This window comes from Octopus bimaculoides, chromosome 10 (assembly GCF_046866305.1).
Source record: "Octopus bimaculoides isolate indiv1 chromosome 10, ASM4686630v1, whole genome shotgun sequence".
Classification (NCBI taxonomy): Eukaryota; Metazoa; Mollusca; class Cephalopoda; order Octopoda; family Octopodidae; genus Octopus; species Octopus bimaculoides.
Genome location: NC_142937.1, coordinates 50,990,576 through 51,002,988, shown reverse-complemented (window position 1 = coordinate 51,002,988; position 12,413 = coordinate 50,990,576). Strand labels below are relative to the sequence as shown.

The window sequence follows — 12,413 nt, the reverse complement described above, 5'->3', positions numbered from 1 at the left end:
TTGGGTTGTGCTAAACAGTTGTTCAGAATAAGAAGAATTTGACAGTTATCTGGTAAGCCTACAGATATGCGGTGTACTCTGGTTTCTAGTACAAAAAAAAAAACGTTTCAAACTATTTTGTGGTAATCTCAGTTGTAATCCAACTGTTCTTATTTGCACAATATAGTACTAAGTAAATTTTAACACCTTCCAAAGCCCTGGGACATTTATTTTTTCCTATCACCAAAAGTTTACATTTGTGCATAGCTACTGCATTTGAGCACCCTGTGATAAGTCTATTCTTGTTTGACTCCTGTGGGTGTTTCTTCTTCAACTCTTAATGTTTTCCTTAGTATGCATCGCCAATTCAATGCAGTTTCATCTGCTTTGTACAACTGTTCAAGACCGTAGCTTGTCAGCTACAAGTTTCAGAAATTCATCCACACACTCAGCAGATCCTTCCTGGCTTGCTGATCATTTTTCTCCACACACTTTATTGAAGGAAATTCCATGACACTTCTTAAATCTGTGAAGCCATCCTTCAGTATAATTGCACTCATATTCTAGCTTAAATTCTTTGTGGAACAACTGAGCCTGCTCTATTATCATTGTACCTAATAATTTTTCTCCATCACTTGAAAGTTGTTGAAACCATTACATTATCACTTGATCAGGATCACTACTCTTACTAGATTTCATTGTTTTTCTAATGCACATTTGCTTCCTGCAGTCACTGTCTCTAGAGAATTTCAATAGTTTTTCCCTTTGCTTCCCTATCAGTTGATTTACTAAGACCATAATTTTCACAAATCTTCTGCTCCAAAGTTCAGTTTTTTTAACAGCTCAACTTTCTCTTGAATCAATATGGACTAGTCTTCAGTGTCCCTCTCATCTTTGTTGGAAGCCAGAGTTGGGATTAAATTTAAGAATAATAGGCTAAGAATCTCACAGAATTGAGGTATCAGCCACCAGCAAGTGTAGTGTAAAGTAAGTATCATCTGTGAGCACCCAATAAACTAGTCTGACAGCCATAAGAATTTGAAGTTCCTGCTCATAAATTAGTGCAAATTATAAGAGGATCCAGACTATCAATGTCCAGGAAGTCAATGTTGTACCTATAATTACTTTTTGACTAACTATTGAAAATAGAATAAATTGAATATCATTTACAGATATTTTCCAGACCTTAATAGATTTCAGTGGAGTCTTCTGAGAAGAAAATATTAATGAATTGTGGATATAAAAATCATTTGTACAAGAGCAGGAATTAAAAAAATTCAAAGTAGAACCTACAAACCAAGATAAATAAAATTGATCGTTATTATGATCCCCGTTCTTTAATATAAGTAATTACCATGAAATGTTGGTTCAAAAGCAACAATTATCTAGCTGCTAGGTTTGACTGATTTCAACTCAAAAAACAATGGAAACAAATTTTCAGATGTGATGATGTAAAGAAGATGTCAAGAGTTGTAGATTGTTTTGTTCTGTCTTGATAGTGCATTTTTGATTATTCTTTCAAATGTTTTTATTTCATTTTAAAATCTAACTGGATTTTCTTTGATTTTAATACTACTTTTTTCTACTTTGTAAAATTTATTAAAGGTAATGGAGGTAAACAAATTGAAATAAACTAAAATGAAACAATAATGATTTTATATAGATTCATTTAATTTGTCATGATCATGTTATAATTATATTTTATAGGTTATTGGATGTACTTGAAGTTATTGCTCCTTTTAAACAGTTTCAAAAGTTGAGGGAGTTTATGATGACCAAATTACCAGACGGTTTTCCCGTGAAACTTGGTAAGTCTATTAAGAACATTATGTATTCTTTTATCTTTTATTTGTTTCAGTCATTGGGTTGTGGTCACGCTAGGGTACTGCCTTGAAGGGGTTAGTCAACATATATATATATAAGTCTGGAACTTATTCTATTGATGAAATGTCATAACAAAATCACTGCTAGTTATAATTTCTATAGAAAATCTATAGAGATAACCTTAACATGTTATTCTATTGGTCTCTTTTCCTGAACCATTAAGTTATGGGGATGTAAACAAACCAACACACACACGTGTGTGTATGTGTATATATATATATATATATATATATATATATATATATAGAGTTTTAGGGAAAAGAACCAAGGTTCATGAACTCATATTTATATATATATATTTGTGTGTGTGAGTGTTTAAGTGTGTATATATATATATATATATCATCATCATCATCATCATCGTTTAACGTCCGCCTTCCATGCTAGCATGGGTTGGACGATTTGACTGAGGACTGGTGAAACCGGATGGCAACACCAAGCTCCAATCTAATTTGGCAGAGTTTCTACAGCTGGATGCCCTTCCTAATGCCAACCACTCAGTGTAGTGGATGCTTTTACGTGTCACCCGCACGAAAACGGCCACGCTTGAAATGGTGTCTTTTATGTGCCACCGGCACAAGAGCCAGTCCAGGGGTACTGGCAACGATCTCGCTCGAAAACCCTACAAAGGCCAGTCAGGCGGTATATATATATATATATATATATATATATATATATATATATATATATATATATATATATATATATATATATGTCTGTACGTATTGTCGTCGTTGTTTAACGTCCGCTTTCCATGCTAGCATGGGTCGGACGATTTGACTGAGGACTGGTGAAACCGGATGGCTACACCAAGCTCCAATCTGATTTGGCAGTGTTTCTACAGCTGGATGCCCTTCCTAAAGCCAACCACTCAGAGAGTGTAGTGGGTGCTTTTACGTGTCACCCGCACGAAGGCCAGTCAGGCGGTATTGGCAAAGGCCACGCTCATCTCGCTCGAGAAACCTCATGTGTCACCCGCACAAGAGCCAGCCCAGGGGCACCAGCAACGATCCCGCTCAAAAAATCCCAGAACCCCACACAAGAGCCAGTTCAGCGGCACCGGCAACGATCTCGCTCTCGAAGAAATTTCATGTGTCACCAGCACAAGAGCCAGTCCAGGGGCACTGGCAACAATCTCCCTCGAAAAACCTCATGTGTCACCCGCACAAGAGCCAGCCCAGGGGCACTGGCAACGATCCCACTCGGAAGATTTCATGTGTCGCCCGCACATGAGCCAATATATATATATATATATATATATATATATATAGTTTTAGGGAAAATAACCAATTTTCAAGAACTCATCGATGAAAATCCACTATCACATATAGAAAAATTAATAATTAAAAGCACAATAAATGAGTATAATATAAAGTAAAGTAAATATCATAAGATAAATATAATAAAAAGATTACACGTGTTTCATAACCAATTTTCAAATAGAAAAGAAATTTAAATCGATTAAAATCAATTGAAATTATCTAAAATAAGTTCTATTCAAAAATATAGCTACTCGTCAGATCGTAAGTAGAACAATAATTAGATATATATCTCAACCAACAATAAGTACCAAATGAATTAATATGATATACTTATTATATAAAGATAGAAAAATTATTTAAAAAATATCATAATATCAAAATAATAACCATTCAATAATCATCCCTTCATCCATAATAATAACATGTATATTATATACAAAAAACATCTTACCTAAATTATCATTGTTTTAAATTATCATTGTTTTAAATACAAGTTGAACGAAGTTTAAGTTTAAAATAATAATGAAGATAAAATTAGTACATATTTAACCGGTGTAATAGTTAAAGCTATACTATTTAAAGCTAAAGACGTTTATTTAATTATGATTAAAGATCAATTGAATAATAGAAAAATACAAGATTATTTATTTCTACAAACGTAATAATAAAAAAATATGAATGAAAAAATTATGAATGGAAAAAATTATGAATGAAAAAATTAGGAAAGAAAAAATTATTAAGAATAAAAGGTTAAACTTTATATATATATACAAAGTTTTGATTTAAAAAAAACTTTAACGATATTATAAACTATAAAGATTAATAATTAATCAAATAATATTAATCAAAAATAATCGAAAATATATCAACACTATTCCAATCGAAGTTCTAATATTATGTTGAAATGAAACTATAACTCCTAAATAATATAGTGTTAAATAAGTTATCTATTAAAATAATCTATAAAGAACCAAATGAATAGTATAAAAACAAGAATACATATTATTTTCAAATAGTAGAAAATCTTTAGCAAAGTGAAAACAGTACTTATCCAAATTTTTCCGTAATTCAAACTGAAAAACTAAGACATTATCTAATAGCTATAGCGTTTTAAGCAAGAGTTCGCGCGAAAATACTACGTTAAAAAAGAACGTTAAAATAGAGAATAGAATACGAAAGCATGAATGAAATAATAATACTTAAATAAATGAATGAAAAATTTAAAATTTATATAACTAACAACATAAAAAGAACAAAAAACTATAGTTATCTTATCAACTTGTATTTAAAACAATGATAATTTAAAACAATGATAATTTAGGTAAGATGTTTTTTGTATATAATATACATGTTATTATTATGGATGAAGGGATGATTATTGAATGGTTATTATTTTGATATTATGATATTTTTTTAATAATTTTTCTATCTTTATATAATAAGTATATCATATTAATTCATTTGGTACTTATTGTTGGTTGAGATATATATCTAATTATTGTTCTACTTACGATCTGACGAGTAGCTATATTTTTGAATAGAACTTATTTTAGATAATTTCAATTGATTTTAATCGATTTAAATTTCTTTTCTATTTGAAAATTGGTTATGAAACACGTGTAATCTTTTTATTATATTTATCTTATGATATTTACTTTACTTTATATTATACTCATTTATTGTGCTTTTAATTATTAATTTTTCTATATGTGATAGTGGATTTTCATCGATGAGTTCTTGAAAATTGGTTATTTTCCCTAAAACTATATATATTTTATATATACTTTATCTATAAGGCTCAATTTAATTTTTTATAAATTGATTTTAATTGAGTTTTTTACCTGTAATTTTGGATTTTGTCCCTAATAATATTATTATATATATATATATATATATATATATATATATATGAGTGTATGTGTGTATATGTATATATATATATGTGTGAGTGTGTGTGTTTTAGTCTGTATGTGTCAGTATGTATGTATGTATATGTGTGTATGTATGTATATGCACCCAGTGCAAGCTATGGACACATAAGAGGTGCAGCAATATCAAAAGAAGGTTTACTAGGAAGTTAGTTTTCGGATGTGGCAGATGTTCAGAAGCTATAAACACTGTAAATGTGCAGAAAACAACTTCTGCCACATTCCAGGGAGAAAAACTAGAAGTGGTTGATAGCTTCCGATATCTGGGTGACCAAGTTAGTAGTGGGAAAAGGTGCGCTGAAAGTGTAGCTGCTAGAATAAGAATAGCCTGGGCAAAGTTCAGAGAGCTCTTACCTCTGCTGGTGACAAAGAGCCTCTCGCTCAGAGTAAAAGGCAGACTGTATGATGCATGTCTACGAACAGCCATGCTTCATGGCAGTGAAACATGGGCTGTGACTGCTAAAGACATGCGTAGGCTCACAAGAAATGAAGCCAGTATGCTCCAATGGATGTGTAATGTCAGTGTGCATACTGCATACTAGACAGAGTGTAAGTACCTTGAGAGAAAAGTTGAACCTAAGAAGCATCAGTTGTGGTGTGCAAGAGAGACGATTGCGTTGGTATGGTCATGTGGCGAGAATGGACGAGGATAGCTGTGTGAAAAAGTGCCACACCATAGCAGTGGAAGGAACCTGTGGAAGAGGTAGGCCCAGGAACACCTGGGATGAGGTGGTGAGGCAAGACCTTCGAATATTGGGCCTCACCGAGGCAATGACTTCTGACCGAGACCTTTGGAAATATGCTGTGAGTGAGAAGACCCGGCAGGCCAAATGAGACCTAAATCCAAGGCCTCTGCCAGGGGTGTAGCCAGCCCACTTATGTGTACCTTTCCTTCATTGGACACTAAATTCCGCTTGCGAAGACCTTTTGAGGCAAGTGAAATCGAAATCGAACTAAATTCGACGACTGGCACCAATGCCAACGTTGTCTCCTTCATTGGACACGAAACTCAACTTGCGAAGACTTATTGGGGCAAGCGAAAGCAAAATCGGGATGGCACCTGTGCCCAGCGTCGCCTTTCTGGTACTTGTGCCCGCAGCATGTGTAAGGACTTTTGAGCGAGATTGTTGTCAGTGACCCTGGATTGGCTCTTGTGCGGGTGGCACATAAAATACACTATTTTGAACGTGGCAGTTGCCAGTATCGCCTGACTGGCCTTCGTGCGAGTGACACGTAAAAGCACTCACAACACTCTCTGAGCGGTTGGCGTTAGGAAGGGCATCCAGCTGTAGAAACTCGGCCAAATTAGATTGGAGCCTGGTGTAGCCTTCGGGCTCCACCAGTTCGCAGTCAAATCGTCCAACCCATGCTAGCATGGAAAGCGGACGTTAAACAATGATGATGATGATGTGTGTATATATGTGTATGTGTATATTTGTGTGTATATATATATATATATATATAGGTAAGTGGTAGGTTTGCCTCGATCCTTCAGGGGTAGTCTGAAGCATCCAAGCAACCAGGGGATGTTTAAATCTGGAGGCACTCCTGGGGATCACCTGTATAGGTACCGTCTTGGGAAGAGGGCATCCAGAGGCAGGTAATATGTTGCTTAAACCGTAGTTTATGTATTTACTTGGAGAATGGAGCAACAAATACAAGAAAAAGCATTTTCGTTGGACTAGATAGCTGTTGTTTTATTATGTGGAGCTTGTGAAATGAGTCAGTGTGGAGGTTTAGGTTATGTAATGAGTCATTTTGTATATTATGTCATAGTCACTTACGTACGTTTCGATCCAGCCAGTAGTTTGGCCGATCTCTTCAGAGTGTTAAAGGGTATATTCGAAGTTTGTGGTGTGCGAAATGTAGGAGAAGTAATTATTGGGTGTAATATATGTGGTAGTGTGATAGTGGTGATAGGTAAATAGAGCCTTACGTTTTAGTTGTTGCGTTGGTCTTCTTGTAAGGGGATATAGGGTGGGTGCTATTTAAGAACATTGTTCCAGTTTTAATCAAGCGCATCTCCACGTGATGTTTGTGATTGCTGGATGCGCTGTGTTTTTATAGCACCGGCGGTGTTAGTACAGGGAAGCAACCCTAAATTTAGGTGAAAAGGGGGCTAACTTTTGTCTTATTCATATCTACTTAGAAGTAAAGCTATTTTATGCATATTTTGTTTTGCTTAGGAGGTGTAATGTATTATATATTTAATTATACTTAGAGAATGAGTATTTAGTAGCGTGAAGACAGATTAGACTAGATTCATATCTCCTGTTTAATAATTCGTTCTTAGCTGTTAGGATTTCAAGGCATTCTGTTACACAGAGATTGCACCGTCTGTTAGTTGGGTTATAGGAATTAGCTACTTTTAGTATGTGCCACTTTAGTTTATATTCTATCTTATTGTCGTTTAGTTCCCAGATATACCTACTAAGCCCTGTAGAATTTGCCTTAATTCTGTTTTTAAAACTCGCTAGGTGCTCATTATATCTTAAACGTATTTGGTTACTCGTTCCCCCAATGTAAGATTTAGTGTGGCTATCTGTTTGTACATCACATTGGTAGACTATACTATCTGTCTTGCACCTATTGGAGAAATTGCATTTGTTCCTATCTCTACAGCCACATAGGTTATGAGGGGTGTCTATGTATGTGTGCTGTTGTGTGGCACTATTGTTTTTTCAGTGTGCATCCCTCCTAGTAAGGGGTGTTGGCCTAGGGTTGGATTTATTCCTATTGTTTAGAGGGTTGTTGATTTGTTTGTTCATGGTGTTTCTAGCTGTATAGAATGCGTCTAATTTCTTATTATTAAAAGATGCTATTATGGTAGCTAAGTTACATGTTAGGCTGTGGCCTATTCTTATTTTGTTCTTAAATATTTCTGCGTATTTATTGTTCACATTGAGGTGTTTATCTATTATGTTCACTAGTGAGCGGACTATGTTGGTTTTGAGGCCCATGTTATAGGGAATGATTAACCAGGTCGTATCCTTATTGTTTTTGCTGCTATTCCGGCCATATCTGGTATAGAAGCTACCATCATAACTGGGGAGGCTGGTGAATTTTTCTCTCAGGCTGTCTAATTTATTTGTATATTTGGGTTTATTTTTAATATGTGTCTTTTCATTATTTTCCCTGCTAGTATTGTTAGGTTTTAGTGGGCCCGATCTATGGTTCCCTAACGCAACAACTAAAACGTAAGGCTCTATTTACCTATCACCACTATCACACCACCACATATATTACACCCAATAATTACTTCTCCTACATTTCGCACACCACAAACTTCGAATATACCCTTCAACACTCTGAAGAGATCGGCCAAACCACTGGCTGGATCGAAACGTACGTAAGTGACTATGACATAATATACAAAATGACTCATTACATAACCTAAACCTCCACACTGACTCATTTCACAAGCTCCACATAATAAAACAAGGGCTATCTAGTCCAACGAAAATGCTTTTTCTTGTATTTGTTGCTCCATTCTCCAAGTAAATATATATATTTATGTATGTATGTGTGTATATATGTGCATATATGTATATATGTATGTGTGTGCATGTGTGTTTGTTTATACCATTCCTTCTTTACTAAATGTAGTAGTTATAATTTATATTTATTAATTGTGTATTTATTGGTACATTAATATTTTAGTGAGTTTAAGGATTTAATATTATAATGACACTACGATCTTTATAAGATTAATAATATAAATATTTTAATTAATTAACTTAATAATAGTATTTTAGCTTTTTTCATATATATTATTTAAGTTATGTTTCTTAGTCTTATTATTTAGAATTTAGAATTACTTAGAATTTAACGTTCATTAAAATGTTTACAATATAGCTAATTGTTTTATTACAACATAGGTTATATAAAGTTTAAATATTTCATTCATGATTTTATAAACAATTCTTTCATTCATGTTTTTATATCCCTTTATTCTATTCTTTTTCTTAACGTAATATCTTCACTCGATCTCTTTCTAATAAACGCCTTAGTTCTAAGTTTAACGTCTAAATTTTAGTTTAAACTGCAGCATCGTAGCAATAAGTATCGTTTTACCTTTGTTATAAGACTTTATATCATTATTTGAAAAAAATATGTATTTTTATATTAATTCAATTGATTTTTTAATGATAATTTTAGTCCAATACCTTTTTTAAACTAAATTAATAGTAGTAAGTTTATCATCTTAGCCTAAACCAAGACTTTGATTAGATTAGGGTTGAATTTTTTCCATTAATACTGTTTAATATTTCTTTTTGTTTTATGGGATAAATAAGTAGTCTTTTTTATTTAATTTCTTTGATTATACAATATAGTTAATTGTTTTATTATGATTTAAGTTATATAAAGTTTAACCTTTCATTCATCATCATCATCATTTAACGTCCGCTTTCCATGCTAGCATGGGTTGGACGATTTGACTGAGGACTGGTGGACCAGGAGGCGACACCAGGCTCCATTCTGATTTGGCAGAGTTTCTACAGCTGGATGCCCTTCCTAACGCCAACCACTCCGAGAGTGCAGTGGGTGCTTTTACATGCCACTGGCCCTCGGGCCAGTCAGGCGGTACTGGTGACGGCCACGCTCGAAATGGTGTATTTTATATGCCACCTGTACAGGAGCCAGTTCATCGGCACTAGCAACGATCTCACTCAAATGTCCCTTCACGTGCCACTGGCACAAGTTCTAGGGAGGCAATGTTGGTGACGATCAACGGCCACACTTGAAATGGTGTATTTCACGTGTCACCTGCATAGGGACCGGTCCATCGACACTGGCAACGACCTCGCTCGAATGTCTTTTCACATGCCAGGAAGGCGACGTTGGTACCGATCACGCTGGTGTTATTTACGTGCCACCGGCACGGAAGCCAGACACTGCCACGGAAGCCATACAGTTTGCTTTTTACTCTGAGTGAGAGGCCGTTTGTCACCAGCAGAAGTAAGAGCTCTCTGAACTTTGCCCAGGTTGTTTTCTGCACATTCTCAGTGTTTATTGCGCCTGAGCATCTGCCACATGCTAAAACTATCTTGCTAGTTAGCCTTCCTTTGATATTGCTGCACTTCTTATGTGTCCATAGCTTACACTGGGTGCATCTTAATGAGCTTCTACCTACGCATTTTCTGCAGATTGAGCAAGGCCATCTACCTGAAGGGGTTTGTATCTTGTCTACCTTCCTACTTATTAGGACTTTGGTTTTAGCTAGGTTGACTCTAAGGCCCTTCAATTCTAGTCCTTGCTTCCACACCTGAAACTTCTCCTCTAGTTCTGATAGTAACTCAGCAATTAGGGCAAGGCCATCAGCATAGAGGAGCTCCCAGGGGCATCCTGTGTTATTGAATTCCTGTGTTATTGCTTGGAGGACTATGATAAATAGGAGGGGGCCGAGGACAGAACCTTGGTGGACCCCTACCTCTACCCGGAATTCTTCACTGTACTCGTTGCCAACCCTCACCTTACTGACAGCGTCCCTGTACATGGCTTGCACAACTCTTACTAACCACTCATCTATCTCTAGTTTCCTCATTGACCACCAGATAAGGGATCGGGGGACCCTGTCAAGGCTTTCTCCATGTCAACGAACGCCAGGTACAGAGGTTTATCTTTGGCTATGTATTTCTCCTGCATCTGTCTCACCAGAAATATAGCATCAGTGGTGCTTTAAGCTTTGAATTTATTTTCAATAATATTGTTAAATGTTTTTCTCATATTTGTTGGTGAAATAAATATTTTTATATAAATTCATTTATTATTTTTGTTAGTTTATATTCTAATAAATGTAAAGTTAATAATGTAACGTTTATAATTTTAGTTTTACATAAAACTTCGATAAGTATTGCATTTATTTTCAATAATATTGTTAAATGTTTTTCTTTTATTTATTGTTAAAATAAGTATTTTTATAGAAATTCATTTGTTATATATTCTAATAAAAGATATGTTAATAGTATAACGTTTAATTTTTAGTTTAAACTAAAGCTTCGATAAGAATAATATTGTTAAATATTTTTTTCTTTTATTTATTGCAAAAATAAGTGCTTTTACTTATTGATAAAATAAGTATTTTTATATAAATTCATTTCTTATTTATTGTTGGTTGATATATGTATATATTCATTTTATTATTGTTGTTGTATTTTGACCCGAAGATTAGCTATATTTTTGAATAGAATTAATTTTCAATCGATTTATTTTACTCAATTTGATTTGATTTTATTTTCTATTTGAAAATTTGGTTATGAAATACGTGCAGTCATTTTATTATTTTAATAATTATTGCTTTGTATTTTATTATAGTTCTTTTTAGTGTATTTACTTATTAAATTTTCCTATATGTGACTGTGGATTTTCATGGATGAGTTCAGGAACTTTGGTTCTTTTCTCTAAATTATATATTTATATAGTATATACTGTGAAACTTAATTTAACTTTAGTTCTGATAAATTAAATCAAATTGAGTTTTTACCTGTAAATTCAGATTTTTATCCCTAATATTATTATCATACATATATGGATATATATATATATATATATATATATATATATATATATATATATATATATATATATATATGGATATGTATATATATATGGATATATATAGATATATATATATCACCCCCCACCTCCACTTAGGGTTTATCTCCTATGTAAGGTAGCGATCATATAGTGCAAAATATTGTGTAGTGGATGCAGGTTGAAATGAATGCTACTGATCATTTATGAATTCTGCAAAATGCAAGCTCTCCTTTCAGATACATGATGCGGCCGTTCCCCGCCCCAGGGTCTCACGGGCCCATACCTCCCACACCCTCAGGGTTGGCACTCTCAACGTCAGCACACTGAAAGGTAGGTCTGGTGAGATTGTTGACATGCTTCAACGGAGATGTGTCGATATCTGCTGCCTCCAAGAAGTAAGGTGGAGAGGAGGTTCCGCTAGGTTCCTCACAAGCAAAGAACACAGGTACAAGATTTTCTGGGCAGGGAACACAGACGGGATCAGGGGCGTGGGTATTCTTCTTGCAGAGAAATGGGTGGATAAGGTAATCGAGGTAACCAGAGTATGCAATAGAATACTTAAGATTAGATTAGTCCTTCACCATGGGTTAGCAACCATTATCTCGGCCTATGCCCCTCAGCCCGGGCTACCCGATGGACAGGGACCTTCTCTTTGTGGCTGGTGACTTCAATGGTCATGTAGGACAACATTCAGGGGGCTTCCATGGCGTACAGGGATGCTATGGTTTCAGTTCCCGCAATGAGGAGGGAATCATTCTGCTGGAGTTCTGTGATGCAAATGACCTTATGGTTTGCAATACTAACTTCAGGAAACCTGCCAGTC

General features: G+C 34.7%; 1 protein-coding gene across 2 annotated transcripts in view; it reads left to right on the top strand.

Annotated features, from left to right (window-relative positions):
- Window positions 1-12,413, top strand: part of LOC149133717 (ankyrin repeat domain-containing protein 13C-A-like) — a 331,974-nt gene that overhangs the window by 282,257 nt on the left and 37,304 nt on the right. For both annotated transcript variants that reach the window (XM_089359124.1, XM_089359123.1), the window contains one exon: window positions 1,687-1,787. In XM_089359124.1, coding sequence (XP_089215250.1) covers window positions 1,687-1,787 — 101 coding nt within the window. The remainder of the gene's footprint in view (window positions 1-1,686; window positions 1,788-12,413) is intronic.